Source organism: Notamacropus eugenii, chromosome 2 (genome assembly GCF_028372415.1).
Source record: "Notamacropus eugenii isolate mMacEug1 chromosome 2, mMacEug1.pri_v2, whole genome shotgun sequence".
Lineage (NCBI taxonomy): Eukaryota > Metazoa > Chordata > Mammalia > Diprotodontia > Macropodidae > Notamacropus > Notamacropus eugenii.
The window spans coordinates 191,539,530-191,552,624 of record NC_092873.1 but is presented as its reverse complement, the minus strand read 5'-3'; the positions used below and the strand labels follow the sequence as shown (position 1 = coordinate 191,552,624).

The 13,095-nt window shown below is 33.5% G+C and overlaps 1 protein-coding gene across 5 annotated transcripts in view; it reads left to right on the top strand.

Moving 5' to 3' along the window:
- REV3L (REV3 like, DNA directed polymerase zeta catalytic subunit) overlaps nt 1–13,095 on the top strand; it is a 263,108-nt gene that overhangs the window by 113,390 nt on the left and 136,623 nt on the right. For all 5 annotated transcript variants that reach the window (XM_072637634.1, XM_072637633.1, XM_072637635.1 and 2 more), the window contains exons 4-6: nt 439–513; nt 3,044–3,204; nt 7,835–7,931. In XM_072637634.1, the coding sequence (XP_072493735.1) occupies nt 439–513; nt 3,044–3,204; nt 7,835–7,931 (333 nt within the window). The remainder of the gene's footprint in view (nt 1–438; nt 514–3,043; nt 3,205–7,834; nt 7,932–13,095) is intronic.

Here is a 13,095-nt window from a genome sequence, read left to right as displayed (position 1 = left end):
AATTCACCAATCAGAAGAGAAGAATGTAGGGCAGAGACATTGCCAGAGTGAGAAGGTTACTGGCTGGGAGGTGGAAAAGTCCAAACAGTAAGTAGTATAAAACCAAGAGCAAAGTATGCAAGTAACCAGATTTGAATATTTCTTTATAATAGTTTGTTTGAATTTTGTATGGATTTTCTTATAAAATTAAATGCATTGTAGAATACACCATTAGTAGTTCATGTTCTATAGAATGCTAGGAATAAAGTTTTTAAAGTTTACTTTGCCACTAATGTGGTCCATACTTACAAAATATTTGTATATTTGGTAAATTTGATACTTAACTGGAAGGCTTCATTAAGTCTTTTACAAAGGATAAAGCTCCACTGATGTGATTAGTATATTTCTTCATTACTTTATAATAAGAATAATTTGAATGTCTGTTTTTTTCTATTTCAGGCCATTTTATGGTTATCATGAAAAGGAGAGACACTTTATGAAGATTTATCTTTATAATCCTGCAATGGTGAAAAGGTACAGAAATAGTGAAATTAGAAACTGAATACTTTTAATAATAACAGTATTAATGCAGCAAGGAACTACTACTTTGTTCATATAGGAACTCTTCCCATGAATCAGATACCAGTCTGATTACAGTTTATAGTCTTAGACAGTTTTAAGTTCAGAATAAGTTAAATGAGTTGCCCATGATCACAAACCCAATCACAATGAATTTAAACCATTTTAAGCTCTTTGTAACCTGGCCTTCTGCCACTTTTCCAATCTTCTTATACCTTGCTCTTCCCTGTGTATCATGTATTCTGCAATCCAAGCACATTGGTATCTTTGCTGTTTCAAGACACCCTATCTTCAAACTCCAGGTATTTTCAATGGCTCTTCTCCATGCATAAAATACTTTTGCTTCTCCTTGCCACTTTCTGGGCACCTGGCCTCCTTTGAAGTCCTAGATAAAATCCCATCTCCTACAAAAATACTTTCCCAGTCCCCCTTAATTCTAGTACCTTACCTCTGTTGATTATTTCTCATTTATCCTCTATATTGCTTATTTGTACATAGCTGTTTGCATATTCTCTCTCCCATTTGTATTCCAAGTGCTTAGCACAGTACCTGGTACTAAGTAGGTAGTTAGTAAATGCTTATTGACTAACTGAAGCCAAGTCCAGCACTATCCACTATGCCAGACTATGTCTCATTAATATTAATAATAACAGAATGCAAAGGGAAGACCATATGCTTTGTCAGGATTAATGAATAGCAACAATTAATAAGTCTGCATGTCATTTTATGTATTGCCAATCTTATATCTATAAAAACAGAATAGCCAGTCAATTAGCATTTATGTGCCAAGCACTTTAAGTGCTTGGAATGTAAAGAAAGGCAAAAAATAGTCTCTTATTATCAGGCAACTCACAGTCTAATGGAGTACATTCAATAGTGTTCAAAGACCAATACCAGTGCTTGCCCACCTTAAACAATGGAGAGAATTTGAGGTAAATAGGATTAGCCATGTTAATAAAATTACTATCTCCTTGTTGTTTGCTCCAAGTTTTCCTTCCGTTTCCTCTTCTTAAATTTTAGAATCTCTTGTGTTTCTCAAAATAAGCCTTGAAGTTCACTTGGAATGAACCAGGCACATGCCTCTTGAAAGTCATTTGTGTTCTTTAACTTGTCCACATTGCAAAGTCTTTTCATTGTAGTAGATGTTCACCATTTCTGAAACTTTGAACTAGAACTCAAGTTCTCTGAGTGAGCTTTAGGTCCAAGAAGGAAGTCACAAAGTCTTCCAGATTGGTACTGAGCTAGTTTATATTTATAACAGTTTTGACTATATTTTCTTTCCTGGCATGAATTTGTAATTTAACTTTTAATCCTCATTTTGTATCTAACCAAATAAAGCTTTATTTTAAAAATGTAGAAGGAAGCTATTTTTCCCTTTAAAATGATGAGGATTTTTTTGTTTCTGCCTTCCTCAGAAGCAACTGAAAATATGAGGTATAGAAGGAATGGGAGGGATGGGTATTCTTTTGCCTTCCCAAAGTGCTTCATGGAACAGATTTTTTCTTCAATACCACTGAAATAAAGTACTATATAACATTTCATTTGTTATATAAATAACTTCTGGAGTTAAATGATTCTGTGTATCTTCTGCTTAATTTTGAGGGCTTAATTTTTTATTTTTATTTTTGGTAAACAGAACTATTCAAATTAATTTGAAACAAGAGAGGTAATAGTAATCTTTTTAAGGTTGGACCATAAGGCTATTATTTGGATCATTTCCCATTTTGTTAGCTCTGGTGTTTATACTATTTCTAAATATGTTTCATTATTAAGGCATTTTCTAAAGGATTTTGTAAATTCTTAAATTAAGGAAGGAAACACTTTTTAAGTTAACCAAACTAATCACGTTTGTTCACATTCTTCCAAAGCAAAATCTATAAGCTGAAAATAATGAGTAACGTCAGCTGTTTTTGTCATTCTTTCATGCTTTGTATATAATCCTTTCAGTCTTGTACATAAAATACACATTAAATTTTGTAAAAACTAAGAGTGATTGTTTCCTTACAAATACAGAGCTCGTTTCAGAGGCAACCAGTTATTTTGTTTAATAAGGTTCCACTTTTGATTAAAAAGAGTAAAAAGTTTTTTAAAAAAACATTGATTACCAGTGTGCTACATTCATTTTTCTTAATTTGTGTAATTGCTCCATTGCTAAAACAGGTGATATGATTCCTTTGGATTTCTATTCAGGTATGGATTGAGCAGGATGACCTCTGAGATCCCTTCAACTCTCTTACTGTAGGATAAGGAGGAAGTTGCAGTGTAAAGAACGCTAAATTTAGAAATAGGGGCTTGGACTTGAATCCACATTTTGCTCTTTATTGAATGTAGGACCTTGAGCAAATCACTGAACCTTCCTTGGCTTCAGTTACCTCATTCACACAATAAGAGAGTTGTATGAGATGATTGCAAAGATTTCTTATAGCTCTGAATCAACAATTCATTGCTTCTCTGCTATTAATTAGTATTTTATTCTTCATTTCAGGATATGTGAACTTTTGCAAAGTGGAGCCATAATGAATAAATATTACCAGCCTCATGAAGCGCATATTCCCTACCTCCTCCAACTCTTCATTGACTACAATCTATATGGAATGAATTTAATTAACCTGGCTGCGGTCAGGTTCCGGAAAGTGAAAAGGAAAAGTAAGATTCATTTCATAAATTTAAATTCTGTTTATAAAGTTTTGAAATTTTTGTGTTTATCTATAACAGTCTTTGTTATAATAGCAGAAGGACTATGGAAATAGCTAAGTAATGATAAAATGACTGTTTGTATGCTAGTTTTCCTGCTTTCAACAAGTATCCTATTAAGTGTTAGGCCCCAAAGTATACAAAATAAACAGTCACTATGGTTCTTGTCCTTAAAGAGCCTACAGTTTATTTGGGTAAACAAGATATACACTGTAAAATGCAATATTTGTATCAGCTGAAAATAATACAGTACAAAGTGAGTAATTGAAGTTAGAGGTTCTTAATCATGGAAAGCACCCTGGAAGATATGACACACACCCACACGCACACGCACACGCACACACCTGATTTGGTAGGGAGGGGAGAGGCCATGACAGGGCAGTCAGTGCTACAGGAGAAACCTTCAAAACTCAGTTTAAATGCCATTTCAAATAAGACAACTTTCCCAATTTTCCCCATTGAATTACTTCCTCACTGAAATTTCTTTATATTTCTTTTGTTTTATATGTTTTGTATTTATTTATCTGCGTGCAGATTGTTTTTTTCCAATAACAGATAAGATTTCTGAGGATGGAGGGTATTTTGTTTCCATCCTTTTGTCCCCAGAATTTAGTGAGTGCCTAATAAATGTTGAATTGAACTGAATTAAATTAAGTTGAATTAAAGATACAACAGTACAGAATTGTCCCAGTACAAATTCATGCTCTATAACTTCAACCCTGCTTTTACTGCAAATTGACAGTCCTTTTATTCAATTCTTTCTGCTCCTGCCCTCATTCTTGGTAATGGCCATTGCAAGTGTATTTCCTTCTTCAAGTCACTAGATTCCACCTCCCCTATTTCAATTTTTGCTAGATAATTTCAACTTCTACTTCACTAAAGATAATAAAGTTATCCAGTATGAGTTTTCTAATTCCTTTCACACATATTATATACATGCACAGTTAACATATACTCTGAAAGATCAAAGACGTTCTATCCAGTGCTCAGTAGTATGTCAGTGGTGTACATGGGGAGTCAAATGATGATTATTATCTGTCGAAGTGCTGACTCAGGGCTATGCCATTATCACCTAAACTATATTTTCATACTCTTGTATCTGATTTTCTGAAATATACCTTTTCATATCTTATGTTATTTCTAGTTCTCATTGCAGTATTATGGACAAAATATATTATTGGATTAGATCTTTTTTATTAATATAGGTTTAATAGCAACTATATGGTATAATATTGGTCTTTGACTTCATGGTAAAATTAAATAGGTTTAGGTGTTCTGTGTATACTGACTTCCACAAGATTTTGAAATCGAGAGTTTTCTATTTTTTATTTTGAGGGATGTTATTTATGTTTTCTTTTAAATGTAGCCAATTTGATTGTAAAGGAAATATGTTTCTTAATGATTTTTGTGTAGCTCACAGTACCTAGCATAATGCTAAACATAAAGTATGCACTTAGTACTTATTTGTTGGTTGTGTGAGAGGTAAGTGAAAAGGAGTTAAAGTAAAAATAATATTTGAAGATATAATGCCTGGTGGATTTGTGAGAATGTGCCATTGAAAGTTAAAAAGGTAGAACCCAAAAAAACAGACACAATGACATCAGTAATATAAATAAAATGAACAATAACAAAATAATAAAAGTAATACTGCAAAATTTTAATGACCAAATTTTGCATTAAAGAAGAGACTAGAAGGCATTTCTCACCAAGTTTTTGCAGAGGTATGGGTATGAAATACTGAATACATTGTCAGACTTTCAATATGATGGTTAGTTTTGTTCAACTCTTTTTCCCCTTTTTTTATCCTTTATAATAAGAGATTATTCTCTGACAAGAGATTGAAGGAGGAATATGCTGGGAAATTTAGGTGATGTAAAAATAAAAGATACCAAAATTTCTTTTTTCAAAATGAGAAATCTTTATGAAAAAAAAACAAGTTTTAGATATTAGTTGGATTTCCAAGTGAAGATGTCATATAGGCAATGAAATATAAAGACCTGAAAAAAGGGATGGCAAGACTATTGTGGGAAATGAAATTGGAGAGTAGTTTATAGAGGTGATAACTGAAAGCATGAGAATGAATCAGGTTCTCAAGGACACAAGTATGATTGCAGAGGAGCAAAAGAAGAAGGACTCAGGATACTCTGAAAGTAACAGGACAAACACCATCAAAGGAGATCTCTGAGAGAGTATGTATAGTGGTCTAGAAGCCAATGAAGATAGTCTGGTCATTAATACTAACTCTCAAGAAGGATTGATTAGCAGTGGAAAAGACATGGATGAGATCATTGGTAATTTGAGAGATTCACTTGCATGAATGGAATCTTGAATATAGAAAACAAATTGTGAAACAGACACGGTGAAATGAGCAGAACCTGAAGGATAATTTATGCTACAAAAACAAACATCATAAATAAATAATTTGAATGACATAAGACTTCAGTGCAATGATCAGTTAAAATTCCAAAAGACTTATGATCTATGCTACCCTACCTTCTGACTCAGAGGTGATATGTGATGTACACAGAATGACACACACATTTTTTGGACATAAATATTTGATAATTGGGGAGGGAAGGAGTTTTGAGTTTCTTTTTTAAGAGTTCTTTTGGGCAACGAGAGGTTTTGTGATTAGGTTTACATAACCAGTATGTGTCACAGGCTGGATTTGAACCCATCTCTTTAACCACAACACCAGACTGCCTCATCATTTTAAAATATTATTAATGAAGTTCAATAATTAAAAAAGCGAACTGTAGACAGTTAAAGAGATAGTAAATAATGTGAGGTAGTGAATGTTGATAAATCATTGAAGAAGTTTAATCATGATTGTGAGAAATGATATGGTAGGTAGAAGGAAAGAATAATACAGTCCAATAATAGTTTTTTTCAAGATAAAATTTTGTGTGTTTAAATGCATAAGGGAAGGTTCAAATGATATATAGTTAAAGATGTTAAAGAAGGGAAGTAAGGTTTGAGTTGCATGTACAGGAAATTGAACCCTTCATATTGGTTTATGAAGGAGTGGGAAATTACTGTATGTTGTTGTTGTTGAATTCTGTCACAGTTTTTGGAAATCACACATTGTGAAATTTTGCAGGGCAACTCAGACACAGAATGAATTGATTTCTATGGTACCCCTATGCTCCTGTCATTTTGGCTCAAAATTATAAAATATGCTCTATGACAAACTTTTCTAATTCATAATTTAAATTTGTTCTACATGGAACCCTATGTAGAATATAAGTTCTAGGAAGGTAAGGTTGTTTCATCTTATCTTTGTATTACATGTTGCCTTGCACAAGGTAGACACTTTAATAAATGTTTTACTGAATTTAAATGAAATCCAGATATAATATAAAATGATATCAAAGTTTGTTTTATTATGGATTGGCTTAAATGAATTTTAAAGAAGTACTTACACGAAATAGATTATTTAATAGGAATTGTATACTTAAGAACCTATAATGTGAATTTTCTAAAAGATATGGTAATGTCCAAATTTAGACACTTTATAGCCTTTTTTACACTTCTTATTCCTTCAATTTTTAAAGTGCCTCCTATGTATATTTTAGCCTTTTAATAATTTAATAAAATACACATAGAACATATTCAAAGAAAAGAACATCACATTTTCATATTCCATGAAAATTGACATAGATGCTTGTGGAGCCAGCAAAATGTTGTCCTTTTATTCATGAAAGATCTTTATCCACAGTGTGGAAGATTCCTTAAGGGAATCCATGGTGTAACCTTTATTAGTTTGTCAGATATTTTATTTAAAAGGTCTTAATAGCAAAGATAGTTGTCTCTTATGGATATATGATATACAAGCATTAAGAGTTATAATAATATGAGATTGTGAATTTAGTGTATAAATCTTAGCATCAATTTTCTTCCTTTTGCTATTCAGTCTTCCCTGCATAGAAAGAGTTAATCTTCAGAAAGAAACGTCCTAGGACATAGTAACTCTTCAGAGGCAGCTTCTGAAACATGACCTCTTATCACACTTTCTTAACCTATAACTTGTGAGCAAACATATATAGTCCTCTTATCATCTACAGGTCAAATTGCATCTACATTCACGAGAGATTTCCACTCGCTGCTCTTGCATCTGGAATGCATTGTGTATTCTCCTTCACTTGGGGAATGAGTTCTCAATTGTGTTTTAAATTTGATCTGGTATTCAGTTTCTGTAGGTCTCAGTGAAAGCCACAGACATAGGTTTCTTGGGGAATTTAGGTTAGAGACCACAAATATACATTTTCTGTTTTTTTTAAAATGTGATTATCAGTGCTTTCATTTCTTCAGAGTTGGCATGATACATTTTTTTTTGTTGTTCAAAAAAATGTTATTATATAAGTATACCTACAACATATCACATTTATTCTCCCACACACATACATTGTGAATCCTTTCTTTTTTGGTTTAAAAACATTATAAAATCTGTCTATTGGCATACATTTGCAATGCTTAAGTAATTTTAGAGCTCATCATAGAGGTGATAAGGCATTGAATTTTTACTTAAAGCATTATGCAAATAAGAAGATGCTTTTATTTCTTTTACCTTTTCTATTCCTAGGTGATACATTGCATGGAATTGGATGTTACAAAGATCGGTTACCAGGAAATTCCCTTACTAGTACTCTGTTTCGTTGGGAAGAGGATGAAATACCAAGGTTAGCAAATATTTTAAAATTAAAGAAGAAACTATAAATATATATTCTCCTATTTGTCATGATAAACTAATGGCTACTGGATTATAGAATTTAACATAAATATTTCAGTATATTGTTTTCCTACGTGCAAACATTTTTAAAAAGTTAAGACTCAGCTAATATTTGCTAAACTGAATCATAGGCTTAAATACCTGCCCTGAAAAAACCCAAACATTTGCACTCAAGAACCCTTTTTTCCCACATTATTATGTGAAAATTAGTTGGGGGAGGAAAAGTGTTCTGAAAATTTTACACTACCTCCCTCCTGAGTAATATGGCTTATTCTGGTAAATAGTCATTACCAATATTCATTCTGTATCCATCGTCTGTAAGTTGACTGTTAAAATTCTTGTTTTTAAATTGACATGGTGTTTTGTTGAAACATAGTCATACCAAAATAAGCATAATAGCATTTGTATGATTTAAAGTTTAAAAGGTGCTTTTCACATATTGATCATTTGATCCTCACTGTTTAATAGATGAGGAAACTGAGATTCAGAGCAGTTAAGTGGCTTGCCTAGATTCATATACAGCTACTGTTTGAGGTGGGATTAAAATTTGGTTCTTATTGGTTTCCAGCTTGTCCAAGTGCAGTTTTCTTATCCATTTCACAGCCAAAAGTGAAAATTGGTGATTTCACCTGATGTAAATTTTTAAAATTGGGCTTTATATATATAGTTTGATATTTCTTAACTGTATAATTGGTTTAGAAATTGGTTTAGAAATTTATTCCAATGACTTTTTAGTACCATAGACTGTATTCTCAGATTTCCCAAGTCAAGAGCTGGTATTTTTTCCTAAATGATCAATTTATGGATTTTCAGTGCACAAGGCCAGGGAGGGCCTATGACACACAGCACACACTTTTCTGACTTGTCAATGCTTATCCATTAAAGATGAGGGGGTAACAGTTAACTTCTCTGTCATTATTTCAAGTGTTTCATCTGCTTCCTTATCTGAGCACGTTGTTTTTGTTTGGTTGGTTTTTTTAATAGAGAATACAAAATTGGGTTAAAATATGCATTCATAAATATAAGTTGATACTACCCTTTAGTGCGTTAAATTATCTTTCACCAAGGACAGTAAATTCTGGGGTTCAAAGAAAGGGTTCATCTGGATAAACTCAAAGCACAGTAGTAAGTACTTAGAATATATAATAATGTGTCGGTTATCTTTTTTTAAATATTTTATTTTTTCTTAATTCCATGCATAAACACTTTGTAACATTTGTTGTTAAGTTTTGAGTTCCAAATTCTATCCCTCCTTCTCCAGGACGATAAGCAATATAGGTTATACATGTATAATCATGTAAAACATTTCCATATTAATCATTTGGGGAGGGGATTGAACAAAACAAAAAAGAGAAAGTAAAAAATGATATGCTTCAGTCTGTATTCAGGCATCATTGGTACTTTCTTTGGAGAAGAGAGCATTTCTCATCATGAGTCCTTTGGGATTGTCTTGGATCTTTATATTGCCAAGAATAGCTAAGTCATTCATAGTTGTTCCTCAGACAGTATTTCTGTTACCATGTGCAGTGTTCTCCTGGATCTGCTTACTTGGCTCTGTATCAGTTCATGTAAGTCTTTCCAGGTTTTTCTGAAATCATCCTGCTCATCATTTCTTATGGCACAATAATATTCCATCATACCACAACTTTTTCAGCTATTCCCCATTTGATATACATCTCTTCAGTTTCCAATTCTTAGCCCTCTATAGATTAGGGGAAAATTTAGGATCAAATGGGATATAGAGGGCATTATGAAATGTAAAATGACAGTTATCTTAAAAGTGTGCATTTAATTTTTTAGATTTCTGATTAACCAAGGAGAAAAAATTGGATAATTTACTAAATGATAGCTCCTTACTACAAAATTCTCTTTTAATGTCTAAAAGTTAATTAGAAGAAAAATCTCATTTTAGAACAATAACAAATTTTAATAGATATTTGCGTAGCACTTTAGAAAACCATATATGTACATACACGTAAACTTTGTGTTTTATACATATATAAATTTCCAAGCCAATTATGTACACATAGACAGATGTGATTTTTTTTAACCCTTAAAATGCTATAAAAATGTCTGATATTACTGTGTTTGTATAATTTATAAACTCAGTGTGTTAATTGTGCGTATGCATTCATTGAATATATATGTTATACACCCACACACACACACACCTCACTCATTTGATCCTTAAAACAGTCTTGTAAGGTAAGTTTTATAGGTATATAGTACCTTTTTATAGAGAAGGAAACAGACATACAACATGCCATTTGTCTTAAAGTTACACAATAAGAATTAGAAGTGGAATTTGAATCCAGATATCTCCTCATTCCTAGTCCAAGTGCTCTTAAACTTGTCAACCAGTTGCCCCCAGCATTACATTTGGACACCTAAGAGAAATGGGGTTCTTAATGTCACTATTTAAAATTGGTGAGTATATTGGTGACATGAGACTTTATCTTTATGGTGTATGGTTCTCAAAAGTAATAGAATGACCTTTTCTGAGAAATATTAAATAAATAAAATAACTAAAAAGTATTATTTAACATTATATTATAAGTATCTATTGTTATTCTTCAGTAAAATGGCCTCATATTACCACCATATGCCTGTCAGATTGGTGAATATGACAGAAAAAGAAAATTAGAAATGCTGGAGAGGATGTGGAAAATTGAGACACTAAGGCACTATTGATGAATTTGTGAACTGATTCAACCATTCTGGAGAGCAATTTGAAATTGTGCCCAAAGGACTATAAAACCACGCCTACCCTTTGACCTAGATATTCAATACCATAAACTAGGTCCATGTTCCAAAGAGATTTTTTTTTGCAAAAAAAAATTTATAGCATCTCTTTTTGTGGTGGCAAAGAATTGGAAATGAAGGGAATACCCATCCAGTGGGAAATGGTTTGTTACTTGTGATATATGATTGAGATGATCCAAGATAATTCCAAAGGACTTAAGATGAAAAATACTATGCATCTCCAGGGAAAGAACTGATGGAGTCTGAATGCAGATCTAAATATACTTTTTAAAAACTTTCTTCATTTTTCTTGTTTATTGGGGGGATGAGTGTCTATTTTCTTTCACAGCATAACTAAAATGGAAATATGTATGGAAATATAACTGATATCGAATTGCTTGTCTTCTCAATGCAGGGGAAGGTTGGAGAGGAGAGAATTTGGAACTCAGATTTATTTTAAATGTATGTTAAAATTGTTTTTACATGTAACTGGGGAAAATAAAATAAAAATTCTCAATAAAAAGCAAAAATAAATAAAAATTTATCTCATATTTGACAAGGGCAGTCATGGCAAGGGATACTATAAGTTCTCTTGGTTTACCTCAACAAAGCATATACCCATGATGTGTCTTATTTTGTAAAGAGTTGCTCTCAGACGGTTGTAAATTTGAAAACAATAATAATAATTTAAATGTATTTAAAATGCTTTTCCATACGTTATCTTATGAGCCTCATAGCAAACTTCAAAGAAAACAGGGGAATGTATGATGATATTTTTATAAATGAGGGAAGGGAAATTTTGCTTAGTTTTCATGGCTTATAACAGCTGGGACTCAAACTTTTCCAGAGCTCTTTCTACCATCCCACATAAATTCATGATACGGTATAGCCCTTCTAGGAGTGTCTTTCATTTTGAAAGGATCACTGACGAAATATCTCCCTACCTCTACCCCCGAGTTCTTCTTTCATAATTAAAGTGTCAACATCAAGAAAGGGCTAGTGAGACAGAGATGTTAGAATTAGGGTGCTCTTTATACTAAAATTATCATATTATAACTTAAACAGTTAAGTTGCTAAGAATATCTTCAACCTTAGACTAAGACTATTTGGCTTTCATCAGTATGTTTCATGCCCTAAAGTTCCATGATACCATTGTGGAGGGGGGTCCACCTCCCTGAGCACCATCAGCAACAACTGTTGAACCAGCCCCTGCGCAGGAGCCCTGGCAGGCACCCCTCCTCTAGATCACCAGTCCTGCTGCCAGCCCAACCCTAAGTGCCATTCACAAGGCAGGCAAGCTAACCTGGCTAAAGAAGCGAGGCAGCACGTGTGGCAAGTTAAACCACATCACCACTCTGATCACTCTCTCCCCTGATGGACTCCAACCCCCAAAGCCCTGGGAATATCCTTGCTTCCAGCCAGTGCCCTCAGCCATCATCCTGTGAAGCAACATTTACGGAGATGCAGCCTGCCCAAGACAACCCAGACAGGAAGATCCTTGTTGCCAAAGTCCTTGACGATGTCAAATGGATCCCATGTGACTGAGGCATCAGGATGTGCTTCGTCAATACACACCAAAGACCGAGAATGGGTCCTTGGCGTCTGACTCTCCCCGCAGCCTGGGAGCTCCTGGAGGGCAGGGATGGCCTGACTTTTTTATTTTATCTCCTGCGCTCTGCGCAGCGCTCGCTCAATGAAAGTCATAAATGCTGGTCTAGTCTGGGGGTGAAGTCAGGAACATTTGGGGCAAAATAAGTTCAACTTTTAAAACATATATGTATGTTTGCACATACATATGCATACATACACATGTACAAATATATACGCACAAACACATACATATGCAGGAATCTCTGCTCTGATCTGGTCATGTAGGTCACAGTTCATCTGTTTCTTGTCATTATCCACCCTTACTTGTACTTAGAGGATTAACATGAGATTGAACTCCTTTTCTCCACCTCTTAATATTCTTGGGTATATATAGTAGTGTTACTATCTTTACCTCTTGCTATGGGATCAGCCCATACTCTTTTTCTGCTTGGAACTACCAGAACTTAATGTTACAATGCAGTATTGTATTTTAGAATGTAGGACCATTTTCAGGAATGAAACTTCTTTTTTTCTTGGAAAAACATGACCAGCATGGAGAGTGTTCTCAAGGAACCCTTCTATTCACAGCTATCGGGAACAGGTTTTGTAAAATATGTTTTGAGAACTGATAATCTAATACAATCTCCATTAACCCTTCCTACCCCCCTTATTTTTACAGATAAAAATAATTAAACTTTTTTTTTTTTTTTTATGATTTGACTAGGTCTTACAACTAGTCAATAGAAGGACTCCATGGGGCAGGTAGGTGGTACAGTGGAAAG